This window comes from Leptodactylus fuscus, chromosome 9 (assembly GCF_031893055.1).
Source record: "Leptodactylus fuscus isolate aLepFus1 chromosome 9, aLepFus1.hap2, whole genome shotgun sequence".
Classification (NCBI taxonomy): Eukaryota; Metazoa; Chordata; class Amphibia; order Anura; family Leptodactylidae; genus Leptodactylus; species Leptodactylus fuscus.
Window position 1 is genome coordinate 89,825,366 of NC_134273.1, and position 21,977 is coordinate 89,847,342.

General features: G+C 44.9%; 2 protein-coding genes across 2 annotated transcripts; both read right to left on the reverse strand.

The window, feature by feature from the left end:
• Positions 1 to 1,054: 1,054 nt before the first annotated feature.
• Positions 1,055 to 8,556, reverse strand: LOC142217895 (extracellular calcium-sensing receptor-like). The gene is made up of 6 exons (XM_075286218.1): positions 8,309 to 8,556; positions 7,938 to 8,232; positions 6,841 to 7,659; positions 6,342 to 6,569; positions 2,635 to 2,758; positions 1,055 to 1,950 (listed from the first exon to the last, which is right to left on the reverse strand). The coding sequence occupies exons 1-6, from the start codon at positions 8,554 to 8,556 to the stop codon at positions 1,055 to 1,057; spliced, it is 2,610 nt and encodes an 869-aa protein (XP_075142319.1).
• Positions 8,557 to 11,600: 3,044 nt separating this feature from the next.
• Positions 11,601 to 20,193, reverse strand: LOC142217913 (extracellular calcium-sensing receptor-like). Its single transcript, XM_075286235.1, has 5 exons — positions 19,906 to 20,193; positions 18,019 to 18,834; positions 14,454 to 14,681; positions 14,198 to 14,321; positions 11,601 to 12,517 (listed from the first exon to the last, which is right to left on the reverse strand). The coding sequence occupies exons 1-5, from the start codon at positions 20,191 to 20,193 to the stop codon at positions 11,601 to 11,603; spliced, it is 2,373 nt and encodes a 790-aa protein (XP_075142336.1).
• Positions 20,194 to 21,977: the final 1,784 nt, after the last annotated feature.

Below are 21,977 nucleotides of genomic sequence, written 5' to 3' on the forward strand. Positions count from 1 at the left end.
TGGAGGAGCCTCAGCACAGGGGCAGATCTGGAGGAGCCTCAGCACAGGGGCAGATCTGGAGGAGCCTCAGCACAGGGGCAGATCTGGAGGAGCCTCAGCACAGGGGCAGTTCCCGGGCTCATTACTGGGCTGCAGCTCTGACATTGCAGGGCAGGTCCATGAGGTGAGAGGAGGCGCCGGGTCTGTCCTGTAACCCTGAGTCCGGTGACACTATATTGCTCCTGTGTTGTTCATGTGGTTGGTAGTAAGTCACATGTATAGTTCGGTTATCAGGTCTGTTTAGTTAGTGACTCAGACGAGCAGGGATTTATTTTATTTTATTTATTTTTTGTGCCTGAAGTGAAGGTTTATTCATTTACCTGTTTTCTCCTAAATAAACCAGTTTGCTGCACATTTTGTGTTCCTGTCCTGACTGTTGGGTCCGCACCACTGCTGCTACTGAGCTAACGTCCCCATATGTGACAAGTTACATAGTTGCATGGTAGATGAGATTGGATAAAGACCTCAGTCCTTCAACTCCAACCTATAACCCTACAATCCCCTACAGTGCTGATCCAGGGGAAGGCAAAACCCCCATGGGTGAGATCTTGTGACATCATAGTACAATAATGCACCAACATTTTATGGTGTAAACTAAACCAACTAATGAGAAGTGCAGAGCGAGAGCAGACAGTCTAATAGTGTGACAGTGCTAATACATCTGCCCCATTGAGCTGCAGAGATCTGTATACACTCAGCTCCCCCTAGTGGCGACTGCAGGAAGGTCAATTTTTATCATGCAATGAGATATGACTGGTGCAATATGAAGAATAATAACTCCATGACGTGATCTGTGTGTTCTGTCCTCTTCTGCGTCATCTGGTCCTTCTAGTATACAGGGAGCTGGTGATCAGATCCACAGATGGTAATGTCAGCCGGGTGTGCAGGTACATCGGCTGCTCACTAATAGATATATACAGGAGAAGAAGTCAATTTATGTGAATATATCGATTTCTGGATTTCCACAGACATTGAGGAGACTCCACGTAAGGAGCTCATGTCAGGCGGACTCAGGTCATTGCTTTCCCCGCACATACTGCCTGGTGTTCATGTCTGGTCTGAACAGGATGATATAACATTTAGGGAAAAACAGACAAGTCAGGAGACCGGCACTGGAGGCCATGATGGCAAACACTTCCGCGATGACCACGTCCTTCCCTTCGGCGCTCAGATACGCTGGAATAAAACATATCCAGACGCTGAGAAAGACGAACATACTGAAGGTGATATACTGGCCCTCGCTGAAGCTGTCCGGAAGCTTCCGGGATAAGAAAGCCACAAGGAAGCTTATAGTTGCCAATAGCCCCATGTAAGCCAGCATGCAGGAGAAGAAGAGGTTGGAGCCCTCGTTACATTGTGCAATGATTGTATCAGGTTTAGATGTCATGTTCAGCTCAGCGTAAGGAGGCGACGTCCCGAGCCAAACCAAACAGAGGACAACCTGGAGCAGAGGGCAGAGGAACATGACCGTCCTGGAGATCCTGGAGTCAAAGCGTTTGCCAATGGAGTTGGGCTTTGTGGACTGGAAGATGAGGATGACCGTGATCGTCTTGGCCAACATCCCAGAGACAACAACGGAGAAGGACACACCAAACACAACCTGCCGGAGGATGCAGATGACCTCGAATGGATATCCAATGAAAATGAGGATGGCAAGGAAACACACAACGAGGCCTGCAAGGATGATGTAGCTGAGGCTTCGGTTGTTGGCCTTCACCACCGGCGTGTCTGAGAACTTTCTGAAGATGCACAGAATGGATAAAGTTATAATGGAAAAGGAGATGGAAGAGGCGGCCAAGGAGACTCCCATCACCTCCTCATAGGACAGGAACTGAGTCGGCTTCAGGCGGCAACTGTCCTGATTGTCATTGGGCCACATGTCTTCTGGGCACTTGGTACAGGCGGCTGCATCTAGAGACAATAAGGATTCAGCAACGACCTCACAGCACAAAACACATTGTATGGAACCTTAAAGGGATGTTCTACACATTATATAGAAGCTTAAAGGGATGTTCTACACATTATATAGAAGCTTAAAGGGATGCTCTACACATTCTATAGAAGCTTAAAGGGATGTTCTACACATTATATAGAAGCTTAAAGGGATGTTCTACACATTATATAGAAGCTTAAAGGGATGTTCTACACATTATATAGAAGCTTAAAGGGATGTTCTACACATTATATAGAAGCTTAAAGGGATGTTCTACACATTATATAGAAGCTTAAAGGGATGTTTTCCTCACCACTTTGTGCATTGTGATAATTGTGTTGTTCTTGAGTTCTGCTCCATCCCTGTGGACTCTCCACTATAGATAACATAGTCTCGCTGATGTATAGGTCATACATACATATATGATATAAGGGATGAGTGATATCATATGTTTGGGTACATTGGGGTTCATGAGACATGGCAGATCCCATAGCCAGGCTTGCAAAGTTTTCAGGTTCAGAGAAGACAATTGACAACAGTCGGAGGCCACTTGTGTCTGTTCCCGGCCTCATGGATTTATGGGAATATTGGAGCCACATTTATTATTACTCCACAATCTGATCACTAGTAAACACAAGGACTCGGACAGCGACCTCCATTACCTGTTTCATTGGTGATTTCTCCCATCGAGCACGGCGCGCACTGGAAGCAACACAAGGGACGGCCGTCTATGGAGAGTTTATGGTTTCCAGGTTGACAACTTATACTGCAAACGGAACGAGGGACCTAAAAGTGGAGGAAACATAAAATACATAGGTGACATGTATTATCTGTAGGTATATAGGTGACATGTATTATCTGTAGGTATATAGGTGACATGTATTATCTGTAGGTATATAGGTGTTGGCCAAAAGTATCGCCCCCTGTAGTCCTGTCAGATAATCCTCGCTGTCTCCCAGATAATGATTACACAGCACAGACTCTTATATAGTATATAAGTGACACAGGGTATATACAGTATAAGTATCGCCCCCTGCAGTCCTGTCAGATAATCCTCGGTGTCCCCAGATAATGATTACACAGCACGGACTCTTATATAGTATATAAGTGACACAGGGTATATACAGTATAAATATCGCCCCCTGCAGTCCTGTCAGATAATCCTCGCTGTCCCCCAGATAATGATTACACAGCACAGACTCTTATATAGTATATAAGTGACACAGGGTATATACAGTATAAGTATCGCCCCCTGCAGTCCTGTCAGATAATCCTCGCTGTCCCCCAGATAATGATTACACAGCACAGATTCTGTATATAGTATATAAGTGACACAGGGTATATACAGTATAAGTATCGCCCCCTGCAGTCCTGTCAGATAATCCTCGCTGTCCCCCAGATAATGATTACACAGCACAGACTCTTATATAGTATATAAGTGACACAGGGTATATACAGTATAAGTATCACCCCCTGCAGTCCTGTCAGATAATCCTCGCTGTCCCCCAGATAATGATTACACAGCACAGACTCTTATATAGTATATAAGTGACACAGGGTATATACAGTATAAGTATCGCCCCCTGCAGTCCTGTCAGATAATCCCCGCTGCCCCCAGATAATGATTACACAGCACAGACTCTTATATAGTATATAAGTGACACAGGGTATATACAGTATAAGTATCGCCCCCTGCAGTCCTGTCAGATAATCCTCGCTGTCCCCCAGATAATGATTACACAGCACAGACTCTTATATAGTATATAAGTGACACAGGGTATATACAGTATAAGTATCGCCCCCTGCAGTCCTGTCAGATAATCCTCGCTGTCTCCCAGATAATGATTACACAGCACAAACTCTTATATAGTATATAAGTGACACAGGGTATATACAGTATAAGTATCGCCCCCTGCAGTCCTGTCAGATAATCCTCGCTGTCCCCCAGATAATGATTACACAGCACAGACTCTTATATAGTATATAAGTGACACAGGGTATATACAGTATAAGTATCGCCCCCTGCAGTCCTGTCAGATAATCCTCGCTGTCCCCCAGATAATGATTACACAGCACAGACTCTTATATAGTATATAAGTGACACAGGGTATATACAGTATAAATATCGCCCCCTGCAGTCCTGTCAGATAATCCTCGCTGTCCCCAGATAATGATTACACAGCACAGACTCTTATATAGTATATAAGTGACACAGGGTATATACAGTATAAGTATCGCCCCCTGCAGTCCTGTCAGATAATCCCCGGTGTCCCCCAGATAATGATTACACAAACTCTTCTATAGTATATAAGTGACACAGGGTATATACAGTATAAATATCGCCCCCTGCAGTCCTGTCAGATAATCCTCGGTGTCCCCCAGATAATGATTACACAGCACAAACTCTTATATAGTATATAAGTGACACAGGGTATATACAGTATAAGTATCGCCCCCTGCAGTCCTGTCAGATAATCCTCGCTGTCCCCCAGATAATGATTACACAGCACAAACTCTTTGGTAATATCTTCAGTTATTTTTCTTGCAATGAAAAAACACAAAAGAGAATGAAAAAAAAGTCACATCATTGATCATTTTACACAAAACTCCAGAACTGGTGCGGACAGAAGTATTGGCGCCCTCAGCCTAATACTTGGTAGCACAACCTTTAGACACAATAACTGCGCACAACCGCTTCCGCTAACCAGCAATGAGTTTCTTACAAGGCTCTGCTGGAATCTTAGACCCTTCTTCTTTGGCAAACTGCTCGCGGTCCCCCCTGAGATGTGAAGGGGCCTTCTCCAAACTGCCACCAAGAGATCTCTCCTCCTCCCCCACAGGTGTTCTATGGGATTCAGGGCTGGACTCATTGCTGCCACTTTACAAGTCTCCAGGGCTTTCTCTCACCACCATTTTCTAGTGCTGACCTGAAGTGTGTTTTGGGTCCTTGTCCTGCTGGAAGAGCCCTGACCTCTGAGGGAGACCCCGCTTTCTCACACTGGGCCCTACATGATGCTGCACAATGTGTTGGTCGTCTTCAGACTTCATAATGCCATGCACACGGTCAAGCAGTCCAGTGCCAGAGGCAGCAAAGCAACCCCAAACCATCAGGGACCTCCGCCATGTCTGACTGTAGGGGGCGTCTTCTTCTCTTTTTCCTGTAATCTCTATGTTGAGGCCTTCTCCTACTTTTGTCTCCTCTGACCAGAGAACATTCTCCCAGAACGGTTTTGCTTTCTCAGGTAAGTTTTGGCAAACTCCAGCCTGGCTTCTGTCTGTGGGTAAGAAGTGGGGTCTTCCTGGGTCTCCTACCATACAGTCCCTTCTCATTCAGACGCTGACGCTGGATAGTACGGGGTGACACTGTTGTACCCTCGGACTGCAGGGCAGCTTGGACTTGTTTGGATGTTAGTCGCGGTTCTTTATCCGCCATCCGCACAATCTTGCGGTGAAATCTCTGGTCAATGTTTCTTTTGCGTCCACATCTAGGGAGGTTAGCCACAGGGCCATGGGCTTTACACTTCTGGATGACACTGCGCACGGTAGACACAGGAACATTCAGGGCTTTGGAGATGGACTTGTAGCCTTGAGATTGCTCAGGCTTCCTCACAATTTTGCTTCTCAAGTCCTCAGACAGTTCTTTGGTCTTCTTTCTTTTCTCCATGCTCAATGTGGTCACACAAGGACACAGGACAGAGATGGAGTCAACTTTAATCCATTTCAACTGGCTGCAAGTGTGATTTAGTTATTGCCACCACCTGTTAGGTGCCTCAGGTAAGTAACAGGTGCTGGTAATTACACAAATTACAGAAGCATCACATGATTTTTCAAACAGTGCCAATACTTGTGTCAACCCCCTTTTTTATGTTTGCTGTGGAATTATATCCAATTTGGCTTTTTGACAATTCTTTTTGTGGTTTTCAAAATAAATGAAGAAAATACCAAAGAATTTGTGATTGCAATCATTATCTGGAAGAACACGAGGATTATCTGACAGAATTGCAGGGGGGCCAATTCTTTTGGCCAACACTGTAGGTGGCCTTGGTCACTGCATATTAAAATTTCCTCACTACCCCAGACCTTGAAGGACTCTGACATTAACCCATTCAGTGCTGCAGAGCACCAGGCCTTCAGACGTTAACCCCATAACAGCCATAGACCACACTGCAGTTATACACCTTAGGGGTGTTACCATTAACCCTATTATCGCCTCTAGCTACCTGCCCCGTTTCATGTTCTATATACCACACTATACATTGGCTGGGTTCGCCCACTTTAGTAGGATCCCTCTGACCTCTGACCTCACTATCTACAAGGGCTAAGCAGGACGTTACCCCTAATATGTCAGGTAGTTGAGTAGAGGGGTCACCTCCTTGTGTTCCTGGTTCCAGATGACAGTCCTGATATTTAGGGAGATCTGTTGACTGGCGGCCGCCTGAGAATCATAACTCCCCACCTTCACCAGTCTGTACGTGTTATCGGGAAATATCTGAAGGTTCATGATATCGAATGTGGCCGGGACTTCACCGACGTCGTTGAAGAAGATTTTATTGCCTGCCGGGCTCGGGAAGGAGATTTTCTTCAGATAACGATAAACCTGAAAAAAGCGATAACCCGAGGTCACATGACTGCAACAACATAAGCGGGACTCGGAGAAGGGACCACAAGAGAGGAGATCGTCACTGAACCTTCTCACACAACTGCAGATCCCAATCCGTGAAAACACAAGAGCTGAACTATAACTCCCATCATCCTCAGAGCATTAAGGGGAACTCTGCAAGGAGACAAACTGAGGAAAGAAGTGAGAATGTATGTGAAATATTTCTGTAGGATGTGACCATTCCTGGATTCCCTGCACCTCGGTTTACCTGCCAGGGTGTGGGATGTTCTCCTCCGCACCTGCCGGACCCCTCAGCCGGACTCTTACGTTGCAGGAGCTTGTCAAGAGCGTAAGCAAAGGCATAAACTGCAATGTAAGCCTGGAAGGTGTAACTCAGATCATCAAGCTCAAACAGCGACTTCACCCTATCCGTCAGGTCTTCATCCCCCGAGCAGTACTCAACGTCTTCTGTGATGTTACCAGGAGGATCACTAGGGGGCCAGATACAGTCAAACGCCACTTCCCAAAACTCCCGAATGTAGACGTCGTTGGAGTATTTATATGGGTGGATCTGCTGGAGATAAGTGTCAAACTGGGCGAGAGTCTCGCTGTGGAGGACCAGACCAATGGAGCCGTTCAGCAGCTTGGAGGTTGCTTCTGAGAACATGCCTGGAATGAAGGTGAAGCTCAGGGTGTAGATCCAGATCTTCCCCTTTGTCCCAGCCTCGGACATCATGTCCAGAAGAGGCTTCACATGCATTTCCTCACAATACACCACCACCACAATGGCCGTAGAGTTCATGACAATGTCATGTATGTTCTTGAGTCTGTCCATGGGGTAGCGGTAATGGATCTTCTCCAAGAAAGCCACACAGCCTTGGTTATGACTTATCTCTTCTTTCAAACTTTGACCATCTAGTACTCCAAGGTCATCATCTCTGGTCAATATGCCCACCCATGTCCAGCCCAGGTGCTTCAGCAGCTCTGAGATGGCTCTGTTCTGGATGTTCTCGTTGGGCACAGTGCGAAGGAACGTTGGGAATTGATATCTGTCATCTAAGTCTGGATCAAAAGCTCCAAAGCTGATCTAGAACAATGGAGAACAGTAGAATCTTTCACATGATTGTATCAGGTCTGAATGGATCTATACTGGTGTCCACTACCCACCCTGTGACATTTATAACACTGGTGTCTTCTTGTGACGGATACCCTGCACCCCCTATGGAGCCCTGCACCCCTGAATGAGTTTCTACAGACTAGAGACCTCCCAATCGGAGCCTGGTGTCCATCTTATGTGATAATAAGTGTTCTCTGGCACCCCCTTCACCCCTCTCGCCATTATCCTATAGATCTTCAAACATTTACCTGTGGGTAATGGCACGGACCAAGTATCCTGGCCATGGGAATGGCCAATGTGGACATGGAATCTCCCACAATCCCGGCCAAGAATGGATCCTTCATGGCCTGAGTAGACTCATAATGTGAAGCTTTGTCCTCTGAGAGAAGCAACAAAGTGGCCTGTAAGGCCCGGACCTCTGAGACGCAAGAGTCAAATATACGGTAACCTAAGGTGAGGTTCGGCAGGAGGTGAAGATCCTCATTAATCTCTTCTATGGCGAATATCACGGCCAGGACATCTCTGTAATACCTGATGACAAAACTAGAGAAGACAATGACATTACAGTATGGCATATGAGGGTAGACATTCATGATGGCGCGGGTTATCTGAGTCTTACTCTTCGCAGGACGCGGCTTCGGGTTTCTTTGTATATGTCACATATGGCTGATAAATGGTGGAATGGATGAGGGTGACGACTCCGAGGACGACGTCTCCTTGGCTGGAGAAGGACTCGATACTTTGTTGCTCCAGGTGACATCGATTTTGGGAAGATTCTTGGACAACTGTGACGAGTGTTAGAAAAACCAGGATCTTTGATAACCTCATGGGGAGGTCGGCCACTTTCCAGTGTAAGCTCAGAGTCATATGTGTGATGTCCGGGAGGAGCGGCGCCTCCAACCTCAGCCCGCAGCCGTACACGACTTATATCTCATCCTCCATCTTCATCTGGTTCCGCCAATTATCCGCCATATGACAATAAAATTGAGACGCTTTAATGATATAATTGAGGAAAATTGAAAAAATTATTCCAGGTCGGTTTCCAATGGACGAGTCTATTCCTGGTGGAGGAAACCTCCAGAGGAACGTCCAATTCTCTGCTCCTCGCAACGTCCTCAGGTCATTATTGTGTCATCTCAGCTCTGACAAGGAGGAACATTACTTGGGGCTCAGGAGACTCATTACTACCAGACTCCCGGGAATTTGGCTTTTGTGCAATGGGAAACATTAATTTTGTTTTGGATGTGATTTTAGGTTTGAGACCCTGAGGAGCGAGATGATGCAATGTAATGTCCTCCACATTGAGGATCACATCAGCTGCCTACATGGAGATGGACGTCCACCTGGTCCTATGACCCCGTAATGTAATCAGAACTTGAGGATTGATGTATCTTATGTATTGTGAGATGTAACGTTCTAGCTCTTATGTTTATTTGTTATCCTACCTGGAGGCGGCCATATTGGAGACATCCATTTCTGTATTATTATGTTGTAATGCTATTGAGATGACTATAGTGACTTTCACCACTAAAGGTTTTGCTGAACTTATCATGTAATGTTATTTGATATCTCTACTGAACTTGTATCTAACGATGAGATGACTCTACCGACCCTATCCTTAGTGATAATGAAATGACCCTACCCTCTAATAATATTGATGTTAGTCTTCTGACCCCACCTACTAATCATACTGAGATGACTCTGTTAATCCTATCCTCTAATAATGAGATGACTCTGCTGACCCTGCCCTTTATTAATAATAATTTGACTCTATCCTTAATAATATTGAGATTACTCTGCTGAATCTGTTCTCTAATAACAAAGAGATTACTTTTGCTGACTCTATCCTATAATAATAAGCAGATGATTGTTCTCACCTTATCCTATAATGACAATGAGATGACTCTGCTGACCATATGCTCTAATAATATTAAGATAACTATAGTAACTATAATAATGTGACTCTGCTGACCTCATCTTGTCTCTTCTGACTCCATCTTTTAATGATTATAATACTCTGAAACCCCAGTCTCTAATCATAATGAGATGACTCTACTGAACATGTCACAGTGTAACGGTACCGAGATGACTATGTTGACCTAGTCCTATAATAATAAGATAACTCTTCTGCAGTATTTTCTAATGATAATGAAATGACTCTTCTGACTCTTTGCTATGATGATATTGAGATGACTCTTCTGACTGTATCCTCTAATGATAATCAAATGATTTCTGACCCTACTAACTAATGATAATGAGCTAACTCTACTCAACCCACTTACTAATTACAATGAGATGACTCTGCTGACCTGCCCTCTAATGATAATATGAATCTTCTGCCCATTGTCCTGTAATGACAATAAGATGACTCTGCTGACTCTGCTCTGTAATGACAATAAGATAACTCTGCTGACTATACTCTGTAATGACAATAAGATAACTCTGCTGACTATACTCTGTAATGACAATGAGATGACTCTGCTGACTGTACTCTGTAATGACAATGAGATGACTCTGCTGACTATACTCTGTAATGATAATGAGATGACTCTGCTGACTGTACTCTGTAATAACAAGATGACTCTGCTGACTGTACTCTGTAATGATAACGAGATGACTCTGCTGACTGTACTCTGTAATTATAACGAGATGACTCTGCTGACTGTACTCTGTAATAATAACGAGATGACTCTGCTGACTGTACTCTGTAATGATAACGAGACGACTCTGCTGACTGTATTCTGTAATGATAATGAGATGACCCTGCTGACTGTACTCTGAAATAATAACGAGATGACTCTGCTGACTCTGCTCTGTAATGACAATGAGGACAGACTCTGCTGGATCTATTCTGTAATGATAATGAGATGACTCTGCTGACTCTGCTCTGTAATGACAATGAGATGACTCTGCTGACTCTACTTGGTAATGATAATGAGATGACTCTGCTGACTCTGCTCTGTAATGACAATGAGATGACTCTGCTGACTCTACTTGGTAATGATAATGAGATGACTCTGCTGACTCTGCTCTGTAATGACAATGAGATGACTCTGCTGACTCTACTTGGTAATGATAATGAGATGACTCTGCTGACTCTATAATGATAATGAGATGACTCTGCTGATGTTTTCCCCTAATGATATTGTGAGGATTATCCGGCTGCTCCACCTTTAACATTACCTGGACAACCTGGGAAGCTTTTTCAGTTCCAGAGGTTCCTGGCTTGGACCAGTTAGCACCAGAGGAGTCCTATGTAAGGCCCCGCCCTCCTGACACATGTGCGGACTATGAGCTCAGTTTGACTTTACCCCTATCCTGACCTCTGGCTAAGTTGTTGGATTCCTCTCTGTCTGGTGATTTGGTTCTGTTGTCCCCGTTTGGTTTGACCTGTGATGTGACGACTGTTCTGTGTTCTGAGTAGTTTGTGGATCTGGTGTTTGGTGTCTGGGGCCGTACATCTATTGGTAGGACACTTTTCTTTTTTGGTGACAATTCCGGTCTCCAGATCCAGCTACAGTCCATCTCGTCTTGCTCTGGTGAAGGTGTCCGGGTCCGGTCTTGGCTCGCACTGGTGTGTTGCGTTTAGGTAGCATATTCTTCTGCCCATTGCTGCTGCCGCCCTCCTAAAGCCGCTTCTTCACCAATCTTATTATTGTGTCCTTGCATCTGAATCCTAACAGATAGAGACGACTCTGCTGACCCTGTGCTACAAAGTTTCCAGTGTAAGAATTGCAATGTTTCAGAATTTTTGTACCTGGAGGGAGAAATTCTTTACAGTCACCGATAGATTAATAATAGACGAGAGGGTTATGAGAAAAGATCATTTTATTTCAGTTTTATTTTCAGATGATTTATGTGGGGGTAACGACTGGAACGAGCCATCGCTCCCGACAATCATCTGACAACTTCTAGATTTTCTTTCCGATCTGACTCTTTGATATTAAATAGTCTTTTGTGTTCATGTGAGGTTTCAGGACAATAATGTGACATTTGGGGGCAAAAATGCAGCAAATCAAACCCAGGCTGGAGGACAAGATGGCAAATATTTCTACCGCCACCATGTATTTGCCCTTGGTGCTGACATAAGCCGGGATGAAAGAGATCCAGACGCTGGTGAAGACCAACATGCTGAACGTGATGAACTTGGTCTCATTGAACCCGTCAGGGAGGTTCCGAGCCAGAAAGGCAACAACCAAGGTCAAAAGGGCCAAAAACGCCAGAAATCCCAACATGATGTAGAAGTAGGTGATGGAGCCCTCCCTGCACTCCACCGTGATGATGCCCTTCATGGCCTTCATGTTGAGTTGTGGAGATGACGGATACATGATAACCCATGATATACAGATGACACTTTGGATGCTTGAGCCTGTGAGGATCATGGAGTTTGGAATTGAGGATCCCACCCATCTCCTAAGGGGGCTGTTGGGTTTGGTGGCACTAAAGGCAATGACAACGGTAATAGTTTTGGCAAAGATACAAGACACACAAAGGGAAAATATAGTCCCAAACACGGCCTGACGGATGAGGCAGGTGATGGTGGAAGGACGGCCGATGAACAAGAAGGAGCAGAGGAAGCAGAGGAGCAGGGCCACCAGCAGGAGATAGCTCAGGCTCCGGTTGTTGGCCTTCACCAGTGGAGTATCCCGGAAGCGGATGAAGATACAGAGAACCGAGACAGTGAGGAGGGAGCAGGCGCTGGTGATGGTGGACAAGGCTATGCCCAGGGGATCTTCATAGGAGAGAAATTCTAACACTTTTGGGATGCATTTGACTCGGTCCTCGTTGGGCCACTGATCTTCTGGACACCTCATGCAATCGGTGGTGTCTATATACACAGAGCACAAGGTTTAGACACAACATACGGCAACTATTGTGGATCTATTATGTAACATCTGCCATAAAAATACCCTGATAGAGGTCAACACCCTGTCACGGGACATGAGTGGCCATAAGAGGACCAAGGGGGGCGATCCAAAGTCCATGCAGGGCTTCAAGGTAAACCTACATGGCTGTCTCACCATATACAGAGGACTCAATGAGCAATGTACATACAGCTATTGGAACAGCCATGATGAGCCCCCTGCCCCCGTCCAGCAGTCATGTGATCCCCGGGGGCCACATCAGCTCTGCATTGTATACTGGGGGGCCTGCTCCTCCTATAACGGGGGGAAATTAGCCCAAAAAAACTATAGAGAGAGATCTAGATTGTTAAAATGACCCCTGAAGTTCTGATCTGACCACAGTGTGTAAAAGAAGCAAATCATGGCTAAATAATAAAATAGAGTTACATAAGAGAATGTCGCTCCCGCACTGACATCACAGGTTCTAGCCCCTCCCCTGGCGATACAGAAAAAAAACATGCAAAAATAATTTAGAAAAATAAATCTTTATGTATCAGCAAAATAAAGACACCGAAATTATTGGAGTAACCAAAATGAAGAAATATTGCAGCCTTTAACATTGGTTGGACCAAAATGTGTCCGGTCATGAAACAGCACAGTCATGCAGGGGTTAATCTGCAGATATTCTGTCTCCTCTGTTGCCATCAAGTGGCAGAAGTGAAGAATGCAGGCGGAGTGTAGTAGCAGGAGTCGTAGTAGTCAGAGGAGTAGTTGGAGTAGTCGGAGTAGTAGTCACAGTAGTCGGAAGAGTAGTCACAGTAGTCGGAGTAGATGGAGTAGTCGGAGGAGTAGTCAGAGTAGTAGTCACAGTAGTCGGAGGAGTAGTCGGAGAAGTCAGAGTAGTAGTCACAGTAGTCGGAGGAGTAGTAGGAGGAGTAGTCACAGTAGTCGGAGGAGTAGTCGGAGTAGTAGTCACAGTAGTGAGGAGTAGATGGAGTAGTCGGAGGAGTAGGAGTAGTCAGAGTAGTAGTCACAGTAGTCGGAGGAGTAGTCACAGTAGTCAGAGGAGTAGTCGGAGTAGTAGTCACAGTAGTCGGAGGAGTAGTCACAGTAGTCGGAGGAGTAGTCACAGTAGTCGGAGGAGTAGTCGGAGTAGTAGTCACAGTAGTCGGAGGAGTAGTCAGAATAGTTGGAGTAGTCGGAGTAGTAGTCACAGTAGTCGGAGGAGTCGAAGTAGTCGGAGTAGTTGGAGTAGTAGTCACAGTAGTTGGAAGAGTAGTCGGAGTAGTAGTCACAGTAGTCGGAGGAGTAGTCGGAGGAGTAGTAGTCACAGTAGTCAGAGGAGTAGTTGAGGTAGTCGGTGGAGTAGTCACAGTAGTTGGAAGAGTAGTCGGAGTAGTAGTCACAGTAGTCGGAGGAGTAGTCGGAGTAGTAGTCACAGTAGTCGGAGGAGTAGTCGGAGTAGTCGGAGGAGTAGTAGTCACAGTAGTCAGAGGAGTAGTTGAGGTAGTCGGAGGAGTAGTCACAGTAGTTGGAGTAGTCGGAGCAGTAGTCGGAGTAGTAGTTCTTCATATAGTAAAGCAATCTGCAGCCCTGTTACCTGTATACATTACATCTTAGTAATACCGCTATAAACCGCTCTGTTATTGCTCCAGGTTACGCACCCGTCTGGTTGGAAATTTCTCCATCTGAACAGGGAAGACAATCATAGCAGCAAAAGGGCTGCCCCTCCCGGGGGGCCTTCCAGAATCCGGGGGGGCAGCTGTCACAACACACAGACGGGGGGACCTGAAACACATGATGACATGAGTGGTTGCAGCTGTCAGAGCATGCTGGGAGTTGTAGTTTGGCAAGTCAGAGGCCACAGCTCTAAAGCATCAGACAATGTAAGAGGAATGAAGTATTTGGGGATCCACTCACCTCTTTGTACATCTTGCCCCATATTATGTGCTTTTCATTTAGGACCAGCTTTTTACCATTGGGGCCCCAGTCATCAAACATTCCCACTTTCACCAATTCTCCCTTCAGATCCGGAGACGTTTGCCAATTCAGAACATCATAAAGTCCTTTCAGTTCTCCCTTTTCATCAAATGCAACTCTCTCACCCCCCGAGTTCAGGAAATGGATGCGCTTAACATAATAGAAAAGCTGAAAGCAAAGAAGAGAATGTTACATTGTATCTGCAGGAAGAGACAGAGAATGTTACATTGTATCTGCAGGGAGAGACAGAGAATGTTACATTGTATCTGCAGGGAGAGACAGAGAATGTTACATTGTATCTGCAGGAAGAGACAGCGAATGTTACATTGTATCTGCAGGGAGAGACAGAGAATGTTACATTGTATCTGCAGGAAGAGACAGAGAATGTTACATTGTATCTGCAGGAAGAGACAGCAAATGTTACATTGTATCTACAGGAAGAGACAGAGAATGTTACATTGTATCTGCAGGGAGAGACAGAGAATGTTACATTGTATCTGCAGGGAGAGACAGAGAATGTTACATTGTATCTGCAGGAAGAGACAGCGAATGTTACATTGTATCTGCAGGGAGAGACAGAGAATGTTACATTGTATCTGCAGGAAGAGACAGCAAATGTTACATTGTATCTACAGGAAGAGACAGAGAATGTTACATTGTATCTGCAGGGAGAGACAGAGAATGTTATATTGTATCAGAAGAGAATGTTACATTGTATCTGCAGGAAGAGACAGCGAATGTTACATTGTATCTACAGGGAGAGACAGAGAATGTTATATTGTATCAGAAGAGAATGTTACATTGTATCTGCAGGGAAAGACAGAAAATGTTACATTGTATCTACAGGAAGAGACAGAGAATGTTACATTGTATCTACAGGAAGAGACAGAGAATGTTATATTGTATCAGAAGAGAATGTTACATTGTATCTACAGGGAGAGACAGAGAATGTTACATTGTATCTACAGGAAGAGACAGAGAATGTTACATTGTATCTGCAGGGAGAGACAGAGAATGTTACATTGTATCTACAGGGAGAGACAGAGAATGTTACATTGTATCTACAGGGAGAGACAGAGAATGTTATATTGTATCTGCAGGGAGAGACAGAGAATGTTACATTGTATCTACAGGGAGAGACAGAGAATGTTATATTGTATCAGAAGAGAATGTTACATTGTATCTGCAGGAAGAGACAGCGAATGTTACATTGTATCTACAGGAAGAGACAGAGAATGTTACATTGTATCTGCAGGGAGAGACAGAGAATGTTACATTGTATCTACAGGGAGAGACAGAGAATGTTACATTGTATCTACAGGGAGAGACAGAGAATGTTACATTGTATCTACAGGGAGAGACAGAGAATGTTACATTGTATCTACAGGGAGAGACAGAGAATGTTATATTGTATCAGAAGAGAATGTTACATTGTATCTGCAGGAAGAGACAGCGAATGTTACATTGTATCTACAGGAAGAGACAGAGAATGTTACATTGTATCTACAGGGAGAGACAGAGAATGTTATATTGTATCAGAAGAGAATGTTACATTGTATCTGCAGGGAAAGACAGAAAATGTTATATTGTATCTCCGGGGCAAGACAGAGAACTTGTTAGTCTTCAGTAGTTGATGCCTTTTTAGTGGCTAACTAATAATGATGACAGATTACAACATTTCGGCTCCTTTCTCAAGTAAATTTAAAACCATTTCTGAAGCATGCATATTTATATACAAAAAGGGCACATAGGGATAGAATTCCAGGAGGGGTACTGACGACTGACAGGATAGAGATACCAAACTCTAACAGGGAATATAACAGTGAATATAAAATCCCAGGTACATTCACCTGCAGCACACCCAATGTATTTGATAATGTGCACCAAGTGTCCCACTGATAATCTGTATGTTGGAGAGACCGGACAGCAGCTTAGAGTGCGGAGGAACTCACATCGCCATGCGATTAGAGAACGAAGACTTGATCTTCCTGTATCAAAGCATTTTTGCAATGAGGATCATAATATCACCAATCACATGAAAGTTTTGGTTTTGGGAGGGAATTTCAAATCAAAGAAGGAACGAGGGATTTATGAATGTAAACTTATGACCCTGCTTCATACACTGGAGAGGGGCTAAATCTGTCACATGGGTTTATGTCATTTTACAGAAATCACTGACCTGAGACCCTGAGAACAGATAAGAACCTGGAAGTGTTTACATTGTTTCTACCAATTACTAACAACCTTCCACTCCTCTTCCTCCTGAAATTCTCTCCCTATGTGCCCTTTTGTACATAAATATTCATCCTGTAGAAATGGTTTTAAATTTACTTGAGAAAGGAGTCGAGAGGTCCGAAACATTGTAATCTGTCAGTATTATTAGTTAGCCATTAAAAAGGTATCAACTACTGAAGACTTGTTTTTTTTTATATTTCCTACCCACTGGCTACAAGAAAAAATATTTTCCTTCTGCAGAGAGAAACAGAGAATGTTACATTGTATCTACAGGAAGAGACAGAGTATGTTACATTGTATCAGCGGGGAGAAACAGAGAATGTTACATTGTATTGTATCTGCCAGACAAGATAGGGAATGTTACATTGTATCTACAGGAACAGACAGAGAATGTTACATTGTATCTGCAGGGAGAGACAGAGAATGTTACATTGTATCTGCAGGAAGAGACAGAGAATGTTACATTGTATCTGCAGGAAGAGACAGAGTATGTTACATTGTATCTGCAGGGAGAAACAGAGAATGTTACATTGTATTGTATCTGCCAGACAAGATAGGGAATGTTACATTGTATCTACAGGAACAGACAGAGAATGTTACATTGTATCTGCAGGAAGAGACAGAGAATGTTACATTGTATCTGCAGGAAGAGACAGAGAATGTTACATTGTATCTACAGGGAGAGACAAAGTATCAGTCAGTGATTTGCATCTCTACATATAACTCTCTGGATTTCTGCAGATATGTCTGTGCATCTCTTTAGATAACTCTTTGAGAACAAGGTCAGAGACTGCTCTAGAAGCTGATCTAGAGCTAGATAGAGGAAAACAGCCAGTACTTTGGGAACACGGGTGTAGTTAGAATTCAGAGGACCCCAAGACAACAGACAATATTACTATAAAGCAGATCTCCTGGAGGAACAAGAACCCATATAGTAGTATTGGAGAGCAGAAATCCACTAATGTGAATAGTGTAGCACAGTAGAATACCTTATGGGATTGTATAGTACAGTAGTCTCTAGCACAGTATAGTCTAGTACAGTATAGTAATATGTAACACAGTACAACATAGTGCTCGTATAGTATAGCATGTATAATATAGTAAAGCATTGTGTATTATAGTATAGTTTTGTATGATAGAATATATATATATGTGTGTGTGTGTGTGTTATAATTTAGTATATATGGTATAATCTATCTATAGCGCAGATCCCTATGGGATAGTCCAGTATATACACCTATATTTCCATCTGTTCTTTACTTCTCCGTACCTGCCATGGCTGGAAACTCTCAATGTTTGCACAAGTCCCATTGGTGAAGGGTCCGCTGCCCCCCTGACAGGACAGCATGTTATCTATAGCATGTGCCACCGCATACACAGCATTGTACACGGACACGGATAGCCTGAAGTTGGTGGTATCATACACAGACTTGTCCACTTTGGTTAGGTCTTCTTTCCCGGTGCATGATGGGACATTGGTGACGTTACTCACATTATTCCATTTGCAGGAAAACACCTGTTCCCAAAACTCCCTGATAAATATATCATTGGGGTACTTGGCTGGGTATATACTATAAAGGAAATCTTGGAAGCCGGGGATATTTGAGCTGTATTTGGCCAGGCCAATGGTCCCATTAAGAACAGGCCAGAGATCTTTTTGGGTAAAGACAGCTGAGGGCAACCAACTCCCCACAGCGATCCAGACTTTTCCAGAGATCTTGTTGGCGGTGACGGCTTGCAGGAAGGCTATGAGCTCGGTGGCGTAGGCGTACAGGACAATGACGTTGGTCTTGGTTTTCTGGATGGCGTCCATTATGTTATCCAGACTCTCTTTGCTCGGTGGGGTCGAGAGGGTTTTGGCGAAAGCTACACAAATGTCGCTCTTGGCCATCTCCCGCTTCAGCTTCTGGCTGCCTTGGTCTCCATAGTCATTATTGGAAGACAAGATGCCAACCCAGGACCAGTTAAAATGCCTGATCATCTGGACCACGGCGACAGGTTGGGAGTCCACGGTTCCCACCGTGCGAACAAAGGAAGGGAACTGCGTCTTATCAGCCAAGGTGGGAAGAGCAGAGGCGTAACTGATCTACAGAGAGAAAGAAGTCATATACAGTATATCTCACCAGGACCAACCAGGACCAACATATAAGACTGGAAATGGCCTGAGGAACAACTAAAAAAGAGGAGGTCGTGTCACCCGTCACTGCTCAGCTTCCTCCATCATGTACAACCAGCAGGAGTAACATCCCATCTATTAGGAGACAATTGCCCCGGCTTCTAGAATCCGCCCGTCTGTTCTATTAGTAGCCTTTCAGTAGCAGTTGCATCAGTTTAGTTGCCATCTGTATTAATATAGTTGCCCATATATACAGGACCTGACAGTATAACTCTAACAGCCTGCCAGGGTCAGTCTAAGTTCTGGAGCGATCCAGGGCCCTTTGGGTCTCATATCAGTCATATCACTGAACAGTCTGGTTGACTTTCTGCAACAATCTGGGAGCCATCTAGAAGTCTAGTGGGATGAGTCTGGCTCCCATCTGGACCAATCTAGTTGCCCTGGTACGAGTCTAGTTGCCCTGGGTGCCAGTCTAGTTGCCCTGGGTACCAGTCTAGTTGCCCACCTTTGTCACTGTACAATAATTTCTTATCAATTTGTCCCTCCAGCACCAGTCTAGTTGCCCTGGGTACGAGTCTAGTTGCCCTGGGTGCCAGTCTAGTTGCCCTGGGTACGAGTCTAGTTGCCCTGGGTGCCAGTCTAGTTGCCCTGGGTGCCAGTCTAGTTGCCCTGGGTACCGGTCTAGTTGCCCTGGGTGCCAGTCTAGTTGCCCTGGGTGCCAGTCTAGTTGCCCTGGGTACCGGTCTAGTTGCCCTGGGTGCCAGTCCAGTTGTCCTGGGTACCGGTCTAGTCGCCCGCCTTTGTCACTGTATAGTAGTTTCTTATCTATTTGCCCCTCCAGCACCAGTCTAGTTGCCCATCAGGGTCAGTCTGGTTTCCCATTGATAATGATCTGGTTTGCCGCCTTGCTCCCCATGTGGATTAGTTTCGGTTTGGGCCGGTGTTCTCTGACCTCTCGCCCGTCCTCCATGTCCTGCCTATACCTACAGCTTCCTATACAGACTGGAGCTCAGATCTTTGCCCGACCTTTTCTTTCTTTACCTGCGGGAAATACGTGAGCCCCAGTATTCGAGCGATGGCGACCGACCCAGACGATGGCGAATCTCCAACCACGGCAGACAACTTAGGTGACGCTGAGCGACAGCTGTAATTTGGCACCTTGGATTGATTTCCTGACAGATAACACATGACGGCATCTATAGCGACCATGTCCGAGTAACAGGGGTCATAGACCTCGTATCCCAGGGTCACATTGGGCAGTAGCAGCGGACTGGCGTTGATCTCATTAATGGCGAATAACATGGCGAGGACATACTGGTATTTCTCCATGTAAAACCTGAAGAACAAGACGCAAAATGACAAAGTAAAATCCGTGACAGATCAGAAGAATCTATTACTACATGGAAACCATCAGCAAGCATGGATACAATGGAAACAATGTTATCTACTTCTTTTTGGAGAAAAGCACCCGGCATACGCAAGGTTAATGTTCCTAATCTCTCGCAGACTATAATCTGGGACGCCATGAAATAAAACATCTAATCCCAATTCTGACTTTCTGTCCCGTCCTGTAATCTCAGCGATGTAATACAGACATTTATGTCACATGAGCAGGGGCTCACTTACTTCTCGCACGTCCACGCCGGAGGCTTTGCTGTAAAGTTTAAGGATTGCTTGATGGCTTTTTCGTGCACTGGGATGAGACCTCCGATGATGATCTCGCCGTCATGTCTGTAGGCCCGTAATGGCGGATCTGAGGACTGCGAGGATTTACACAAGTGACGAGCGAGAAAGAGAGCGAAACAGGCGAAGAGAAGAAACGTCTGAGCGAAACATCAGAGACACGAGAAAAGAATGAGATTAGTGAGAAGATCAAACCAGATGGATATGCTGAGATAGAAGCCGGATATTATTACACGTCCCCCCCCATATAATAGAACAATCCGGATCTATATTCTTACAGATCAATCCCCAATCTATAGATCCGAGAAGAGACAAATCATCATTTCTGGTAGGTAGAAGTGATATAAGGCGGCGGCGGCGGCCATGATTGTTCAGCTTACCATGTGACTTCGCAGGCCGGGGATCTTCATCGTTCCATCAAATGCAGAACCTCAGATGTTTCATCGCCATTTATAGGCTTGGGTTTTCCTCCAGGTAATACGTTGCGTGACAGGTCTGTGATTTCCACAATTACATTCTTATCCATCTGAGCTTTTCCAATCACTGTAATCTATATAATGGTAATAACAAGGTGCGGAGAGGAGGATGAGGAGGATGAGGAGGGCGATGATTATATGGCAGATAATTATACCTCCATCTACCCCCGTCCCCAATGGAAATCACATAGAAAATTGTAGGATACAGTAATAAGTTGTGATGAGGTGACAGGACAAAGTGATCATTACAATAAGGAAGAGATCGCTTCCAATAACGAGAAGATCTCAACTCATTGTGGAAATTAGGCAAAAGTTACCCCCCAAGAGTCCCCTATAGATGGCTCCATGGCTCCATACTATTGTAGATGGCTGTAAGGTCCAGGCCACACATTGGGGAAAAGCTGATTTCATTGTTGCAAATTTTGCTACATTTGTTTCTTTTAGGAACAGATTTAGCCGAAGTTCTCCCAGTGTAGGCCTGAAAGCCTGGACCTAAGATGGCCAGCGACCCCCCCACCCAGGACGGCCCCTGGACATGAGAAGTACGTCCTATGATAGTAGCCTGGTCACGTATTTATATGTCACCCTCACTGTAGATAATGTATTACCTGTATTCTAGAAGCCATTAGATTACTTGTTTTGTTATTACTCTTTCAATCCTGGAAGAAAACCTGAGACTGGAGGCGGCAAAAGACCTGAGACTGGGAAGGAGATTCCAGCAATGACCCGAAACCTCCGGCCCGAGCCCCAGTCACTGGTTCAGATCACAGAATATTCCGGGGTTAGAGCGGCCCCGTCACAGGCCAGACCCAAATCCCTCTGAGATTACTGATCACAGACGCTCCAACCAATCTGACTGCAAAGAAGGGGCCGAAATGTCATCTCTAGGGGGGCAAAGACCGAGCCCAAAGGACTTGTAGATGGGATTGTACCAAAGTATTGGGACAGGGGGTG